Source organism: Pomacea canaliculata, linkage group LG8, assembly GCF_003073045.1.
Source record: "Pomacea canaliculata isolate SZHN2017 linkage group LG8, ASM307304v1, whole genome shotgun sequence".
In the NCBI taxonomy this organism is placed as follows: Eukaryota; Metazoa; Mollusca; class Gastropoda; order Architaenioglossa; family Ampullariidae; genus Pomacea; species Pomacea canaliculata.
In genome coordinates, this window is record NC_037597.1 from 28,419,489 (window position 1) to 28,438,923 (window position 19,435).

General features: G+C 39.9%; 1 protein-coding gene across 1 annotated transcript in view; it reads right to left on the bottom strand.

Moving 5' to 3' along the window:
- LOC112571133 overlaps positions 1–8,249 on the bottom strand; it is a 32,924-nt gene extending 24,675 nt beyond the window's left edge. The window contains exons 1-5 of the mRNA XM_025249946.1: positions 8,177–8,249; positions 6,239–6,369; positions 4,419–4,515; positions 3,949–4,101; positions 1,944–2,201 (exon numbers count right to left, since the gene is read on the bottom strand). Coding sequence (XP_025105731.1) covers positions 1,944–2,201; positions 3,949–4,101; positions 4,419–4,515; positions 6,239–6,369; positions 8,177–8,249 — 712 coding nt within the window. The remainder of the gene's footprint in view (positions 1–1,943; positions 2,202–3,948; positions 4,102–4,418; positions 4,516–6,238; positions 6,370–8,176) is intronic.
- Between the last annotated feature and the right edge of the window lie 11,186 nt (positions 8,250–19,435).

Sequence of the window (19,435 nt, forward strand, 5' to 3'; positions counted from 1 at the left end):
CTGATATAAACTATCAAGTACTGACTGTTTGTTAGTAACTGCAATATAAACTTTGTTTACTGGTGCTCCTCGACTGCTGAATTATTCCACTCTGAGGTGTCATTTTCATTTTCTGACGCCCATATCAATATCAGGATCACACCTAGCAGACATTTATAGACACAATTTCCTTCTTTTTCATTTCATTATGAAAAAAATTTATCCACATAAAAAATTTACAAAGCCATATAACATTATTTTTTTATCTAAGTGTTTAAAACTGCACAACAAGTCGTTCCCAGATATTTTTGGCCTTGAATATCCTTATAAGACGAAAATATCTGGCACAGTTTGTGGAATTCATGCCAATTTTAGATAAAAGAGATGTGTAATAGAGAAAAGAACTAAAAAGTGGCCATTACCTTTCAGGATTGGAGCTGAGATCTGGGTCTGGACCTCTTTATTTAAGCACAGTTGAACTGTTTGTTGTGACTGACTCGTCATAGTCTGAACATTAAAGTTTTATAAAGTAATCATTCCACAAAACATTAAAACAATAATAAAACATGTATGATTATACCATGTGATCAAGCTATTATTATTTTTAATTCTTTACAGTATCCAACATAAAACACAATCATTAATATTACTCTAATTTTCAAATGTTGAAATATCAATTCTAACTTCCGCAGTGTACTGCACATAGATTTCACTACTATTGTTGATAAGCTCATTATGTAGGAAATACCTTTCACATGAATTTATTGTTTTAGATTTCATAAACAAATAGGCTGTCTTTTCAAAAATATGAATTTAAAAATATTTCATTTATAAAAGCAAACAATGATTTTTAAAAAAATAATGTAACAAGTGACAGGATTTTCAACAATCATTTCTTTACACTTTCAGTTTGATGCTGACATTTTTCATTTATTATGCATGTACTATGAATTTTTACCTATTGAAACCCGCTATTATAAGTACCACATAACACGTTTATTGTTTTATAGATATGTACATTCTTTGATATATGTATATTGTAATGTTATCTACCAATAATGAAAAGTGCATTTTGTAAACACAGTAACAGTACATAGCACTGACACTGACCTGTTTATGCTGTAGTCGTTTGGCAAAGTGAAACTCGTCTGTCAGATAGATCCTTCTTTCTTTTTCGAGAAATTTCATTGTGTTGAAAAATGGTCGGAATTACATCTGGCAGAAGCTGTGCCTTGAAGGCCAAATCTAACTGTTCGGACATTTCGGGTCCGGCTAGTAAATAAAGTACTGATCGTCAACAAAATGCTTGCACAACACCTCCCACTCTCTGGGCTACCAAACGTGTGGCATCGAGCCTTGTTATTGTATGACACACTCTTTTTGTAAGGCTCGATCTGTCTTTCGGAAAATGATGACAATGTCGAATCTTTTCCCATTTTTCGTGGCAATGGGTGCAGGCATGGTTCGGTCTCACATGTAAACAATCCTACTGAAACGTCATAAGGTCACGTGACCGAGAACGAGAGTTCGTCGAAGCAGAGTCCGTGTAATTTCTCTTCTTAAACGCAACATTCTACTACAAACCTTCAACTTTTTTCACATGAACAGACATGAAAATAGATGAGATTCAAATTGATCCTACTATTTACGAGTTTCTAAGCAGTTTAATTTTCCCTTTAGTATCCCTTTAAAGTGATTAACCCAATGTACCTGAGGTTCACTGCCATCTTACAACTATTTGAAAGGAAGAAAACCGTTAGCTAGTGGACATGAATAAACAGTGAAAGCTAAACTTTGTAAATCCGAAATACTATGTCAACATTGAGATGAAAGTTGTTTGATGAAAATAATTACTGTAAACAACTTACTAGAGTATCTTTACTGTAAGAAACAGACAAACTGACGGTAGACAACGTGTGGAGACAAGCTGAGTACTACTCATAATTCTACTGCTTCTCACTTACTTGTAACAACACACTTTTTCTCGGTTTCATTAAAGTGTAATCCTGAATGACATCGGCATCTGTGTGACAAACAATCGCTGTTCGGGTCTGGACAATCCACTTTTGTGTTACACAGTAAGTTGTACCAGGTATGGTGTGTGGCCAAAGTGGAGTTGCAGGATCTCTGGTAGTGGGTCCAGCCTTTACTCGTCTTAGGATACCAGTGTGAGGGAGACTGGCGAGCGGTGACATTATGAAGCCGACACAGACCTCCATGGGCTGGCACAGAAGGTAGAGAGACAGAGACATAACTGAACATGATGCAAAACATTTTGAACACAGAAGAGTGAAAGCAAGTTATGTGAACATTTCACTAAAGGTTATTCTGTTACTGAAAGCTTTTCACCAAAAGGCGCGGTACGTAGTTGTATATTTGTGATTGTTTACTGTTGTCTTGCTAGGAGCATGCCTGTCACACACTAGTTGTACAATAATTATAAAGTGGATTGTTTTCTCCATTCCTGCTGTGCTCCCCCAGTGTTGTCAGTCCATGGTCCTGATGCTAGAGTCCTGGATGTCTTGTTGTCAGTGTCAGAGCTGCAGGGCGAGCTGAGGAGGTCTGGCACTTATCTATCATTAGCGATGAGAATCCACTTTCCTACAAATGACAGTGTAGTTTCCTAGATCGTGTTCTCTTTATAAATATAAGTGTGACAAAATAACCACTATCCAAGTTCTATATATTTCTAGATCGTTGTATTAGAGTTAAAGACTTTAAAAAAGTCACGATACTTGTTTGTTGTTTACCTAAACCACTTGTCATTCAATGTTCGTGCAACAACAACTGTATGCAAGGAGTGCCAAGATAGATAAAGGTTAGTTGCAAGGTGGCTAAAGTAAGAATAAATAACAATAATAAATGTGTGATGTGCATAGCTCATACTCACGCTCCTAAGTAGCCTGGTCTTAGCGATTGACAGAAGGAGACACGGACAGCAAAGGAACAGAAGGATGAACACGACTGATGACTCATATAAACTAATGTAGGAAACACAAGGAGAAATCAGAGAACAAGAACTGAGAGTGTCGGTGTTCAGGGGAGGACGAGGAGGGAGAAAGGAGTGGTTGACAAAGGACAAGCATGATGTGGACTGTGTTAGTATTGCTCAAGGTGAGGTGTGTCTTCAGTGCAAAGTGAACAGATTCCATGATGGACAGGTGCGGAGGTAGAATAGAAGAGTTGTATTGTTTAGCTGCACACGAAGTAAACATTCCGTGACTTGAAGAAGTCAAAGTAAGTCATTGTGTGGAGGGCTGAGTACCACAAACTGTGCAGGTAGCAATTGATATTAGCATCGGTTCATACCATTGTTATGTATGTCTTTATGCTAGTGCACCTGCAAATGTTTGAACATAATTTCAGGCCAGTACACCAAAGAAAACAAGTTCATTGGTGGACGATTGAGCTATTCTTCCATTTCTGACTTGTATTCAGTCGTAATGAAAGTGGAAGTGTGTAGTAAACACAGGAGTTTATCTCTGTATATGTGGTGTAGTACATTCACACTCACTGCAGTAATAACTAGATAGTCGTGGGTTCACTGTGATTTTATCTTTACACTTTCTTCCTAAAGAAAGCAAGCAACTATCAAGTATTAATTAGCACATTAGCAATTTTATAATCCATTCAATTTCACACACTTTGTTTTATCCTAACTAAATGTATTCAGTATCTTTTTCATTCAAACATGTTTGTAGATTATGGCGCGTTAAGTATGCTCCTAAATGTTTGTTGTAGTCTTTCTGTAGGCGTGTACTAATGGTAAAAATATACACAGACAACATATTTCAACATTGTTCCCATGTTTTACGGGTTTCCGTTGATTTTCTGGATAGAGCGTGCTATTAATAGAACACAGCGCAGGACACGTGAAGCAGACTTTAGCAGTTGTAGAGTGCACAGTCACCTGCCATCTCTAACATCATGTTAGTATACCAATGTTTCAAGGCTTTTCCCGATACTAACCTCTGAAATCAAAGGTGAGGCAAGTCTTGTCATCCTGGCACCTGTCCTTGCAGTCTTCCAGACTGAGTCCATCCAAGCGATCAAGGTAGTGTCGTAGTAGAGCGCTGTCAGGATACTCTGTAAAGCTGTCCTGCAACTCGTCTGTGCTGCAAGCTAATGTAAACAACTGTGGTCAGCAATTATTTACAGACTGTTGAAGTTGAAGTTAATTGTTCTACATTTTGACGCATTTCGAACAACATCCATAACCAAGTGAATACATTTCTAATTGTGTTTCGACCCACGTCTTTTCTTTCATTCTTTCTTCCTTTTATTCAGTCTGTCTAAATGCGGCTATGTTGTTTTACAATTTATTCCTTTAAGAATGCGAAAGTCATAGAAAAGCTCTTCCGTCCCTAACTGTAACAAGCCGACAACAAAGTCGAGTTTCTTGCGGTCAAGCACACCACACAGAACCATTGTCTACTCACTGCCAGAGCAAATATCGTAAGGTGTTGTGTAGAAGTAGCCAGCTTCACACCGACACAGATGTTGATAGCACGCGGCGTGGGCTGTTGCAGTCGTCGTCTGTCGTGCAGTTTACATTGTGCCACGTCTTCAGCTCGCCTACAAGACAGTGATACTTGCTGACCGCCGGTAACACTAGCCATCCCATAATTCTAGCTCTATTTTATAAGTATCTGACTGCCATGTGTACATATTCTTATTCTCCTTCTTAATGTCACTTGTACCCTCCTCTCTTCAAAGCCACTTCCTCCTCTAACCTTCACAATCAGTTTTTCCTAAAGTAATAAAGTGACAGTTATAACGACTTTCACGTAGAGTAGATGTCACAAACCTGCTGTGTATTTTGTTTAAATTTTTATTATTATTATTTAGTTAGGAAGGGGATAGGGAGAAGTAATTGGAAAGGGACCTATTACCGGGGCTGTCAGGGTCGACAGCTGAGGCGTGCCGCGCCATACAGGGATGGCCGGCCAGTCTTTTGTTTAATTAAGTAGGGAAAGAAAGATTGTTTTGTTGTTAGTTCCAACAAAAGAAAGAGTGTGGTAGTGTTTTGGGTGTGTGTGATTGGGTTTTATTCCTTGACGGAAGTGGGGAGAGAAAGGTCCTTGTGTTGTGTCCGGAGCGGACGAGGTTTTCTATTTGTAAACAAGTCTTGAACGACTTGTTGTGTAGTCCTGACTGGACTGTACAAATCCTGACAGATTTGTATCTTTACTTTATGTACCACTGAACCTGTTGAGGTGAGTGTGCATCTTTGTTGATTTTTCGGTGAATGAGTATTTTTGATGATTTTTGGTGAGCCTGTGTATAATGTTGGAGAATGAGGAGAGTTCTGATGAGTGTGATATATTTGTGTATCTTTTATGAATAGGTTTGAATTTGCATTTGTTTAAAGAATTGTTTTTGTTTTATTTATCCAGGTTTCTGTGTTTCTTGTGGTTTGTGTTTTTCTCTTCTGTTTCTATTCTTCATATGCGCGGAAATTCTCAGTGGAACTTGTGTGTCACGCTTGACTGCTAGAGGATATTGTGTCAGTGTCAAGTTAAACTGTGTGCTGCCTTCAAGTGTAGATTTTTTTGTGTTGTTTAAGTTGAGACTTTGGAAGGAAACTTATTTTGCAGCAGGAACATTAGATGTGTTGTGACCAGGAAAGTGTCTTGGAACTGTGGGCTTGGGAAATTAGGAATTGTTTTGTGTTGTGTTTCTCTTTTGATTTTTAAATTATATTATATTTTTAAATTTTAAATTGTTGTCTGTGTTTTGATTTTATTTATATTCCTCGTCTGAAAGGTGCTGTAGAGTGCAGGTGACAGTAGACAACAAAAATATGAGGTAGTGGCAGCTGGAATGTTCTTCATCGATACATTCCCCTCTGTGGTGCACTAGTGCATTCACCCTTAACCCAATGTATCTGAGGTTAATTGCCATCTTTCAGCTATTAGAACGGAAGAAAACGATAAGCTCGTGGCATAAATAAACAGTGAAAGCTAAACTTTGTAAATCTCAAATATTATGTCAACATTGAGATGACAGTTGTTTGATGAAAATAATTACTGTAAACAACTTACTAGAGTATCTTTACTGTAAGAAACAGACAAAATGACGGTAGACAAGTGTGGGACAAGCTGAGTACTACTATCAATTCTACTGCTTCTCACTTACTTGTAACAACACACTTTTCTCAGTTTCATTAAAGTGAATCCTGACAGAGACATCTGTGTGACAAACAATCGCTGTTCGGGTCTGGACAATCTCCACTTTTGTGTTACACAGTAAGTTGTACCAGGTATGGTGTGTGGCCAAAGTGGAGTTGCAGGATCTCTGGTAGTGGGTCCAGCCTTACTCGTCTTAGGATACCAGTGTGAGGGAACTCGCGAGCGGTGACATTGTGAAGCCGACACAGACCTCCACGGGCTGGCACAGAAGGTAGAGAGACAGAGACATAAGTGAACATGATGCGAAACATTTTGAACAAAGAAAAGTGAAAGCAAGTTATGTGAACATTTCACTAAAGGTTATTCTGTTACATTAATGTGTTCAGCAAAAGGCGCGGTACGTAGTTGTATATTTGTTATTGTTTACTGTTGTCTTGCTAGCAGCATGCCTGTCACACACTAGTTGTACAATAATTATAAAGTGGACTGTTTTCCCAATTCCTGCTGTGCTCCCCCAGTTTTGTCAGTCCATGGTCCTGATGCTAGAGTCCTGGATGTCTTGTTGTCAGTGTCAGAGCTGCAGGGCGAGCTGAGGAGGTCTGGCACTTATCTATCATTAGCGATGAGAATCCACTTTCCCACAAATGACAGTGTAGTTTCCTAGATCGTGTTCTCTTTATAAATATAAGTGTGACAAGATAACAACTCTCCAAGTTCTATATATTTCTAGATCGTTGTATTTGAGTTAAAGACTTTAAAAAAGTCACGATACTTGTTTGTTGTTTACCTAAATCTAGTGGTTCTCAAAGTATTTCGGACCGCGGACCACTTTAACTAAGTAAAAAATATGGTGGACCACCAAGCCTAAAATCAGTCTATACTATGAATTTCAAATTTTAAATTTGCCGCATTAGTTCATTACAATTCAAAACTAAATGTCCCTTTGCGACAAGTAGCATAGTAATAAGTTGACATAAAACTACGTACCTCGTTCTTTGTAATTAAAATGATAATGCGAGGAATGCAGTTGTTTTTGACGAGATATTAGGGTGGTAATATCTGGATCAATGTTGGAAAGTTTCAGTCTCATGTCAGATTCCACGTTCAACCGACTTCTCTTGTTTGTTTTTAGTCCCACGAGAGTTGAACATCGAATCTCGCAGTAGTACGTTGTTGGAAATGGCAGTAGATGCTTCACAGCGATGTCAGCAAGTCCCCGGTACTCACATCGTACATGAAGCCAAAAGTCTGTCAAACATTTCTCAGCAAACAACACTTTTAGCGAACCACCCAAAGCAAGTTCCATAAGACTATCAACATCCTTTGAAGAAAGTTTTGTACTGACTGTTCAGCTGCACTCATGTTTTCAAATGGATTTCTGATCCATTCAGATTTTGTCTCGGGCTCTGGAAAATAAATTCTGAATTGCTCACGCAGACCATGTAGGTGTGATTTGAAGTTCGCAACAATCTGCTCATCAATTTCCTGCGGTGAAGTCACAAGAAAATCACTGAGGGTTGGGAATGAGTCAAATTCTCAACGATCGAGGCGATGACACCACAGCCCCAGTGTTATACACATAGCCTTTACTTTGTCTTGAACGTGACAGATTGTGACATGTCTGCCCATTCACACTGCTAAATAATGTCCGCCAGCTACGCCAACTGACCAAGCCATGAACAGCCATGCAGCATCCACCAGTAGAAAGCTTGATCACTCGCGCAAACAAATGTGAACCTCCTCGCGCAGTTCAAACAGACAAGTGAGCACTCTCCACGCGACAACCAACCGAACTTCTGTAAGAAAAGAAGCTTGGTGTGTTCACTTCCCATCTCTTCACATAAAGCTTTAAAAATCCGCGCGTTTCAAAGGGCGCCCTTTGATGAAGTTTATAATTTTTTATGATTCCTCCATTAGTCTTTAAACGGTGAATGCAACAGTGCGTTGCACTGGCCAGTGGGCAACTGTTTGGATGCGTGCGGTCAAGCCTTTTGATCTTCCCTTCGATGACACAGCACCATCAGTGCTGACACCGACACATGGCGTCAGTCAACTTTGTTACTCACATATGTAATTGTTCACAATCTTGAAAATGTCCTCTCCAGTTGTATGGTGGTACAGACGCAGAAGGAAAGTCATCATGAACAGCGCCTAAGTATTTCTACTGACACATGCCAAAGGTTTGCTTTCGTTGGCTGTCAGTAGACTCATCAAGCTGAAGCGCTAACTTTGACATGTCTTGATAGCAGCTGACATTCCACACTGTCAGCCATGGCTGTTATTCCACGTTTCACGGTATCTTTTTGAAAGAGGGACTTTGTTGATGGCATTGTAGCCTTTTCACCAAGCATGAGTTCTGCTCATTAGTCTGGCAGCAGGTCTGGTCAAGTTCTCTGCAACAGTTGGTCTTTGCCGGTCTTGGCGATCCAAAACAGAGAGCTGTGTAGGATGCCTGTGTAGCCTCAGCGTTTACATCGCCAGAAGCAAACAAGGTGCAGCACTCCCTTATTTTGTTGCAGCTTCTTGAGGCTTATCAAGGCATATTGGCATTGCTTGGGATTCAAATGACTTCAGTTTGGAGGGTTTCATTGCTCCATTGGCCAGAATTTCACAGCATAAAAACACATTGCGGGTTAGGGACTTCTTTATCCCCGTCCAAAAAAAATCCCATGTCAAAATAATCAGTGCTATATTTTTCTTTTAACTTGTTTTGGTTGTTTTCCAAATGCTGGAATGATCGCCACCTTGTGTGTACCACTTCTGTTCTTCACCAGCTTGTATGATGCTGTCTTTGTTGCTATTATCTTGAGCAGAAGATGGAAATATCAGTCAGGTGGTATCTTCCACTTCCTGGCTATGTTCTTGTGCTGCAGCTCGTAAGCCTGTCAGTAGAACAAGAGTGGTTGATGTGGATCACAAACGACCTCAGTTGCATCTTTCTCCTTCTGCATCTTGTTGCACTTTCACAGTCAGCCGCAATCCGGGGATGTACTTTCTCAAGGTCCTGATTTCAGCCAGCGATCCTAACCTTCGGCTTGAAAATACTGAGAAATAAAACTTGGAAAAGAGTCTTCTCGCCAGCACGAGATTGGGAAAGTGGTCAGCCTTTCTTACGAGGGGGAAGTTGTCTTTGCCTGCCTGGCCCTTTCATGTTTGACGGATTCAGGGAAGCTGACATACTAAAACTTCAACAGAGCGTCCTGTTCAGGTAGGCGGGTCACTCGTCATGGTTTGGACAATTGATGGCCGCCTGCCTTGACCACCCTTTCAGGCATTATCAAGGTGCGATGGTGGTAACTTGACTAGCTAAGGGTTGGGTGTCCGACACAAACTTAACTGAAGTTTTCTACAAGCCTATCTGGCATTTAACAATCACTTTGCTGATATATGACGAGGACTGTCAGCCGCGGAACACCTGACTTATGCCCACACCTGACCACACTTTGAGAACCACTGACCTAAATCACTTGTTCATTCAATGTTTCATGCAACAACACAGCTGTATGCAAGGAGTGCCAATGTAGGGCCGGTAGTCCAGCGCTTGTTAGGCAGGAATGCTGATGCACGCGAGTAAAGTAAAGGGGTACGATGGTGAAAGACCGCGGAATAGTGCTGATGCATAAGACCGCGAAAAGGGACCCACCGAGAGGTATATAAGGCAGAACTGGAGACGCAAGGACAGGGGAGAAAACTGCGAAGTGAAGGCGCGACATTACAAGCGACGCAACCGTGACTGTACATCTAGCCTACATTAGAGAGTTGGTGCAACTGCTGACAGGTTCCTGCCTTTCTGATTTGAGTGCTGGACTGTTGTGGTCAACGTTGTTCAACCCCCCCACACACACACACTTGGCTACACCAAGAATAGACAAACGTTAGTTGCAAGGTGGCTAAAGTAAGAACATAATAATAATAAATGTGTATGTGCATAGCTCATACTCACGTCCTAAGTAGCCTGGTCTTAGCGATTGACAGAAGAAAGGAGACACGGACAGTAAAAGGAACAAAAGGATGAACACCACTGATGATCATATAAACATGTAGGAAACACGAGAGAAATCAGAGAACACGAATTGAGAGTGACGGTAGTCAGCAGAGAGGACGAGGAGGAGAGAAAGGAGTGGTTGACAAAGGACAACATGAATGTGGACTGTGGTCCAGTATTGCCTACAAGGTGAGGTGTGGTCTTCCAGTGGCAAAGTGAACAGATTCATGATGGAACAGGTGCGGAAGGTAGAATAGAAGAGTTGTATTGTTTAGCTGCACACGAAGTAAAAAATTCCGTGACCTGAAGAAGTCAAAGTAAGTCTTGTGTGGAAGGGCTGAGTAACACAGACTGTGCAGGTAACGCAATTGATATTAGCATCGGTTCATAACATTGTTATCTATGTCTTTATGCCTAGGCGCACCTGCAAATGTTTGAGCATCATTTCAGGCCAGTACAACAAAGAAAACAAGTTCATTGGTGGACGACTGAACTTTTCTTCCATTTTGTGACTTGTATTCACAGTCCTAATGAAAAGTGGAAGTGTGTAGTTAAAACACAGAAGTTTATCTCTGTATATGTTGGTGTAGTACATTCACACTCACTTGCAGTAAGTAACCTAATGGTCGTGGGTTCACTGTGATTATTTACCTTTACAACTTTCTTCCTAAGAGAAAGCAAGCAACTATCAAAATATTAATTAGCACATTAGCAGTTTTATAAATTCATGCAATTTCCAAACCACTTTGTTTTTATCCTAACTAAATGTATTCAGTATCTTTTGCAATTCAAACATGTTGTAGAATTAATGGCGAGTTAAGTTTGCTCCTAAAGTTTGTTGTAGTCTTTATGTAAGGCGTGTACTATGGTAAAATATATAGCACAGACAAACATATTTCAACAAGTGATTCCGCATGTTTTACGAAGGTTTTCCGTTGATTTCTGGATAGAGCGTGCATTAAATAGAACAACAGCGCAGACAACGTGAAGCAGAACCTTTAGCAGTTGTAGAGTGCAACAGTCACTGCCATCTCTAAGAATCATGTTAAGTATCCAATGTTTTCAAAGCTTTTTCCCAACTAACTCATGAAATCGAAGGTTGAGGCAACCTTGTCAGCTAGGCACCTGTCCTTGCATCTTCCAGACTGAGTCCATCCTTCGCGATCCAAGGTTAGTGTCGTTTTTAATAGCGCTGTCAGGATACTCTGTAAAGCTGTCCCTGCAGTCATCTGTGCTGCACAGCTAATGTAAACATTCTGTTTGTTAAGCAATTATTTACAGACTGTTTAAGTTGAAGTTAATTGTTCTAACATTTTTGATGCATTTTCGAACAACATCAACTAATCAAGTGAATAAATTCTAAATTTGTTTTCGGCCGACGTGTTTACTTTCAATTCCTTTCTTCCCTTTTATTCAGTCTGTCTAAATGCGGCTCCATGTTGTTTTTACAATTTATTCCTTTAAGAATGCGAAAAAATCACAGAAAGCCCTTTCATACCCTTTTAAAGCCGACAACAAAGACGAGTTTCTTGCCATGTCAAAGCCACCGCACACAAAGAACCATTTGTCTACTCACTGGCTTAGAGCAAATATTTGTAAGGGGTGTTGTTGAAGTAGCCACTTTCACACCGACACAGGTGTTCGAAAGCACGCGGCGTGGGTCTGGTTGCAGTCGTCGTCTGTCCGTGCAGTTTTACATTGTGCCAGGTCCTTACATTGCAGACTTTCCGCCTTGGCATCTAGAATTTGTACTTTTGGAAAATTATTAATAATTCAATGTTATCAATTAATCTATTTTTGTTTTTACTTAACACACCCGTAGCACACTCCCTAAAAACTAGCACCTCCTCAGATCCATTATTGTAAAATATATAGCTTATCGAATTTTTAGACCCATAGAGTTTTTAAATTAGTGTCTTTATTAGGGCTGTATGTTACTTCTAAAAGTAAAAAGAAACCATGTCACCTAAAACAAAATTCTTACCTTTAAATGTTTGTCATTATTACTACACACTTATTTAGACGCCTGACAACGATCAATGTATTTCATTTTCTTACTGACCTACATAAAGCTGATTGTCAAAAACCCTTTAACATGTTATTCGTAAGCAAGTTCAAGAAGGTCAACACGGTTTTTACCTTCCTGTCTTCTTCGTCCGGCGACACGGACACACCCACAAGGATAATTAAGAAATGATTGCAGCAATTGTATCCACCTGTTAAAGCCACATGCCAACAAAAGAGAAGCTGAGTGAGTCTTTTCTCGTATAGTATTTTATTTATATTAATTTAAATCAGCAAATGTTTTATTATTTAAAAATAAAAAATCATAATAAAATAATTGACAATATTATTTCGCAGAAACAACTCAAAATGCTGAAGCGTCAACTCAAAGCTTAAGATAAAAACTAGGTTAGTGTGGTCTGAAATGCATGAACACAGAAGTACAAACAGACACAGTGGTCAAAGGGTGACAGCAAAATAGCAATCAAACAAAGGTATATAGGAAAAGACAGCCTATCCAAAAGAGATAGGAAGCTAATAAATAAAGAAACGGTTAGTAATGTGGACTTGTTACAACACAGTAGGTATCTTTCTCCCTTTGATACATTATTTCATTAAGTGTGTAAAGACAAAGTGACTAGTAGTGTCTAAGAAAGTGTAGAAAGAGAAAATACGGAAGAACGAACAGTTTATAGCAGAGAAGAAAGCCTGAATAGAATCTGCTAAACACGTAAAAGAAACAAAACTTCATAAATGTAAATCAGGATTTCCTAGAAATGCAGTCAACCCAAAGGAGTTCTGGAGGTGATGAAAGGAATACGAAGACAGCCCGTTAGTGGAACAATCAGTGAAGAGGGGTGAGTAAAGCACTTCCAAACAATAACTAAATAAAGGGATGAATGGATTGTGGATGGTCAAGATAACCCTTGTGAAAGTACCAGTAAGTCCAAATGCACCTGTATGTCCAACCTGTGCGACAATCAGATCACAGAAAAGGTAAAGAGGCAATTAGGTTAAAAAATGTTAATGCAGCAGGCCCAGATGGTATTGTCAAATATAATTAAGCTGCCATCCCGTTATTACTACCCTTGCTAAAACTGTTCATGCTATGACCCAAAAGAATGAACTCAGTCATTACTATCCACTATACAACAAAGGTGACACACACAGTCAGGTACTACTCAGTCAAAACACACGGCAAAGCAAATTCGGCAAGTTTGGGCCACGCTTGGGAAAATCTGTAACATTGGTTAGCCCAGTAACCAAGCATCCCAACCAAAGCAAGCGCCAAGGTTCAACGGTGCGCGCGAAAACGCGATCGCTCATTCAGCTGCGATGGGGAACTTGGAAAAAGCTTGGCGGAATAGTGCCGGCCAAGAACCCAGTCGCCAAAGCTTGACGCCAAGCTTTGCCCGACATCGACTGATTATGACTATGGAAGATATGTTTTACAAAGTGTTTATTTGTAATTATTTTTGTAGATTGTTAAATAACATGTAAATATATTTTATACTTTATGTTTATCAACAGCCCTCAAAAATATAAAGTATCCAGATATATTATCAAGAACGTTCGCTCGCAGCAACCCTTCGCTGACATAAATGTGTATGACTATCAAAAAGACACGTTTTACAAGCGCTTATTTGGTAATTATTGTGTAGATTGTTAAATAAAATATAAAATATATAATTTTATACTTAATAGTTATTTACAGTTTAAAAAAATATAAAGTATATAGCACCGTTGTAAATATAATTTATCAAAGAAACGATCCCTCGCGCAATCCTTAATTCGCATGTGTTCCGGTCACCGGCCATATTTAAATATAAAATACAAGCGAAATTGGAAGTTTACTCGATCGTCCCTGATCTTCATGTTCTCCAAAGTTATCAAAGGTAGCAAAGTGCACAGTATTTTTGATTAAAGAAAATAAGATTAAAAAAGACATTATTTGTTAAAGTTTTCTTACATAGTCTTTTTCTATTTATTTTGCTAGGTTTTGGATGATCAAAGATTTAAAGATTTGCCACATTATCGAGCTCTTTCGAAGATGGAAAGAATCTGCAGACATCATGCCCCGATGAAGGCTATCCCAGAGAAACAACCAATAGATATTTCTGGCCTAGCTTTAAAAGCAGACTCCTCCTGGGTCAAAAAACACAAAAAGGCCAGGCCCGAACGGAATATTTTCACCTACCAGCAGATAAATTAAAAGCAAATGTAAAGTTTATTTTCTTCTGTGTGTGCTCATTTGATTAACTCCTTTGTTAAAAAAAATTTAAATTTCTTCTAATGCACTAATGATAAATGAATGTAAGCACATCATAGAATGTTTGAAAAAGAAATTTAATATTTGATACTTTAAGAAATCAAATAAACATAAGTGTGCATAAGACTTTTCTGGTGATTTATACAAAAATTGCCTTGTTTTAGGAGCCTGGCTGTGAAAGAGTACACACCTTTGGTATTCCCCCCAACCAGCACCACCAAAGACCTGGTGGGATCAGTTTATGTGCAAACTCCATCTTCTATTCAGACTTGTTTGGTCTGGTGGATTCTCCAACCACAAGCCAGAACCATTTAACTGCTATTGACAGTAAGGTTACACTTTGAGTTTTTGAAAATTTAATATGTTCAGAAGAATTAGAAAAGTATCTTTTTTGTTTTACTTTATGTATGCACAAGTAAAAGATGTAATCGCATTGTGTGTAACTTAAATACACTTGCATTATAATTTTCTTGTTTATTTTTAGGGGCCTCAATCACATATTCCTGAGTTGACACCAAGCAGCATCTTTCAGCAGCTGCTACTGACAGTTAAGGTTTCATATAAACCTTCCAGTGATTATATTTAGAGAATTGTGTGCATTTTTTGTTGTGGGTGTGCATTGAGACCAACATTTTATCAAGGCACTAAAGGAGACTTTGGTTTTAACTTTTAGTCGCCAAACCATCAAGACGGTCTATTTCCTGCATTCACCCATCATCAGTCACCAGCAACTCTGCTAGCGACTGTAAGATTCTAGCTTAAACTTCTAATTATTACATTCAGAGAATTTAGAAATGCTTACTTGTTTTTATTTTTGCATGTGATATATATATATTAAAACACCTTGGTACTACAGTTAGTTAATATCAGCATTACAGATACTATCTTATTTTTTTTTAGTACAAATACTTCCAGTTATTTTGAGAAAAACTTTCAAAAAAGATATCAAGAACTCCAGAACGGTGTAGAGATCCTGCAGAGAAGGTGGACCAGCAAAGCAATGTGGCTGCCAGCATACAACTCCAGACACTTCCTCTTTCCACTGCAGGAAGTTGATCAACTTAAACGATACTTTGGCAGAGGAGGATAGCAGACAAAGAATGGTAAGATGTAGGAAAGATTTTTGTCCAGTAGGGCAATCCCAAGAAGACACGAAAAGAATAACCAGAGTACAAAGTAAAACTGTTAGTGTTTAACTGCTTCATATTGTTAAACTTTGTTCTAAACCTATCAGGCAGCTCAACCCATTGTACGTGCCATCTTCAGGAAGATTTCACAGATGGGATTTTTTCATATATTGTATAAGGGAGATTGTTGCTGATTGAAACATATTTTTTGTTTTCAGGTTTTTTATCTGAGCTTTTTTGGTGGCCGTACACAAAAGAGCAACTGTACCGTCTGCTGAAGCATCTTCTTGCTCCAAAACTATTTTATACAGCTTGGAAGGGAGGAAACAAAGAAGAATTTAACAACCTTTTGCAACATTTTAAAGCCACAATTTTATGTAGTACCAATTCACACGTTTATTTGGCGAATTTGGGATGAGATTTTTAAGCTTACCTTTCCAATCACATAGAGTGCCATTTTAACCCCGCAGCTTGTCACTACTTTTAATTTGGCAACCATTTAAGAAGCCCTTTTTCTGCAACTTCCAAGAACACTAGTCTTTGATTTACATTAGTTCTGCCTGCCAAGTCATATTTTTAAATAAATTCATGCCTTTTGACAGGCAAAGCCACCAGCAAAATCACACAATTTTCTCTAAGCAAATGTGCTAAGACAATCGTAATTGCAAGATAATTTTTATAGTGTATCATCGTACGGTTTTTTTCGAAAGCTAACAACCTATTTCTTTCAAGCTCACATGACATTGCTTTCTTTTTTTTGTTGGCCAGAGCCCATACTGGAAAACGATACAACGATGTCAGCAAATGGCCACTTTGGACAAGTTATACAGGGGAAATGGCTGGCCATATCCATGGTGACTTGTGATGGAGGCCGCAAGTGGGAGGAGGAAAAAGCACAAAGTGTGTCGAACCCTTCACTAACTTCACTTGATTTCATTTTTGGGGATGGGTGTTTTAATTTATGTGTATGATGTTTTATACTTGGGTTGTTATTTATGCGCCTTTTGGGAGGGGCGTTTGTAATATATTGATACCTTGATGGTATTTTATGTTTATTCATTATAGATCTGTTGAGAGGGGTGTTTACATTTAGTGTTGGTTTATATTTTATGTTGTGCATTTTAAAAAATCTTTATTGACAGTAAGTGAATAAAATGGCTATAATTCATAATTTACCGTGTTCTCCCCTGGTTAATCGTGAAATAAGATTCCCTTTCCAGTTGCACAGACCTGTCCCCTCACTGTACGTCTAATGTGAATGAAAGATGGGTCTAGATGTTCGACCCCCTTACATCTGAACGCTAGAATATTACCAAGTTCGTCTGAGGTCAGATAGTTCAGACTTCAACTGTTATGTGGCCTTCTCAACGCCCCAGTCGGTCGTCAGGAAGGCTGTGGACATTCACGAATATGATTATTGAACAAGTCCTGGATTTGCTGTTGCTCACTGAGACGTGGCCTTAGGGAGGCTTGGAGATAGCTTGTTATCTAGGTCAATCTACTTCCGTGGGGATTTCGTTATTCACATCCCAGGTCCTGGCGATCAGATGTGGTGGTGGCATTGCGCTGGTTATACCAAGAAATCCGTGCATTCTGAGGCCGTTTGGTGTCAGAAAACGTCAACGACTTTTGAGTCACTCAAGTTTTGCCCTCACTCGTGGTTCACTGACGTTTTCATGTCTATGCTTCTATAATGCCCTCTTACTCTAGAAAAACAGTGACTACTTCAGCGTTCATGTGAAGACGTTTTTCCCCTGGTCCTCCAACTAGCTGCTGCCAAATACTTGTTAATTCTTAGGAGATGTGAAATCTTCATTTTGATGTGCCATCTGCCCTGTACATAAGAGACTTTGTCAGCTGTTGGATTCCCTTGATCTTGTTTCAACATGTCAAACTACCTACCCACTGTAAGGGTCACACCCTGGACCTGGGGTTATTGGCGAGAACCACGGCCATCACCACTGTTAGGTCTATTGTTGTGGAAGAACTTGCAACTTTCGGATCATTTTCTTGTGTTGTTTACTACCAGCATGTCCAAGGCCTGGCTTACCGAAGAAAAGACTGTGTACAACTAGAAATGTGCGGGCATGGACCTTCATGATTCTTTCGTACCTGCACTTTCAAGCGTTCTGCTCTCCTGGTCTCTGTCCCTCCTGACAATGTGGATGAGCTTGTGGAATCTGTACAACAGCACCCTGACTGCTCCTTCTTGACAAGTTTTGCGCACTGTGGGAAAAAGAGGTTGCATTACTGAGCGTCCTGATACCGCGTGGTTTACCTCCAGAGGTACGCCGAAGGCCAAGAAGGTCAGGTCCAGGCGGAGCGCATGGCGCAAGAGTAGACTGAGGTGGATCGGTATTTATCGCCATAGCCGGAGCCGTGTTCAGCCATCATTGTCAAAGCTAGGTCGCGTATGTTATGAATATTCTAAGCATCTGCAGTTTTCTGAATTCCGCAAAGATGTTCGCAGTTGTGAAATGGTCTCCTGGTATAGATGTGACTCAGCCTGTTCTTCCAAGAGATGGCTGACCAGACCGCTGCCAAGTAACAATTGAGTGCTTACTTTGAAGACACAAGATAAAGACCAATCAATGGAACAGCTCAGTGAACCGCGGGTTGAATAACTGTTGGAGCAAACCAGTGAACTTGTTTTGGTGGCACGTTCCCTCTCTAACTTTTCAAACCAGTGACAGAAAGATGAACTATTGAAATTAGTTCGGCGTTGTCGCCCAACCGTCTGTGGATATCCTATCCCCACTCAGTGTTCTTCTCCCTGCATCTTGACCATTCTACCTATCCCTGTAATAGTTTGGCATAGTCAAAATGCCTAGCCTTTTCTCTCCTGCCTCTGTACCCAGACAATTTTAAAAACAGGCTGTGAATCAAGCCTATCTTAAATTTAACACAACTGGCCCTAGCTTGTGTAAAAACTATGCCTGTGTCGAATTTTGCCCTTTTGTTTTCGAAACTTGTGGAGCGTGTCGTTGCTCCAGCAAGTTGACACTCCCACCCTGGACCGCTACAGCTTTATTGGATAAATCCAGTGGCGTACAGAACCCCAAGCACAGCTGTGAGACAGCCCTTCCTGCGTCTTATTGTGAACCCGGATCTTCTGTGCAGTGCGGATGCTGGGAAAAGTGACTCTTGTGGTGTCCTCCTTGACCTGAGTGAGGCCTTACGATGTCATTGGATCACTCACACTCTACTAACTCGTCTCCCAAGATTGAGTGGGCATTGGTGGTTCCGCTTGCAGTGGTTTCATTCTACCTCATTGAACCGCATACAACAAAGTGGTGATGGTCAATCAAGCTTCTTCAGTGACAAGTTCCATTGCTGTGCGGTGTCCCGCAGCGGCTCTGTTTTGGGCCCGGTTTATTTTCTATTTACAACACTCAGCTTGGTCCTCTCATTGAGAAGCATAATGTGAACGTAAGATGTTTTGCAGATGAGCACTGAACTCTATTTTTCATTTAGTACCTGACAGTGAGTCGGTGCGTGAGGCGTCTGTGCTGTAGAAAGATTGTATGTATTAGAGGTTCAAGTCAATGGATGCTGAAGGAAATAAACTCAAAGCTTAATTGATGAGAAGACAGAGGCGATGTTGTGTGGACTCCAGTTTAGCACTTAGGTAAAGTCTCTCTAACGATCCATACAAGTGGGTCAAGCTTAGAATTCCTCTCTCCAGCTCCGTACGGAACCTTGGCTCTATGTCGACAATCTTCTAATATGTCTGATCAATGTCAGTCTGTACTCAAGGCATGTTATTTCAATATCCGCACACTTGGACGACTCCGACCCAGTCTTAATAAGGACTGGCAAATGCAGTTGCCTGTGCCCTTCATCGGTTCTACATTAAGATCTATCAACAGCTGCCTCTGGGGGATTTCAAGAGCGAGTTGTTAGAGGCTTTCAGCGAGTATGCAGAATACGGCTGCGAAGA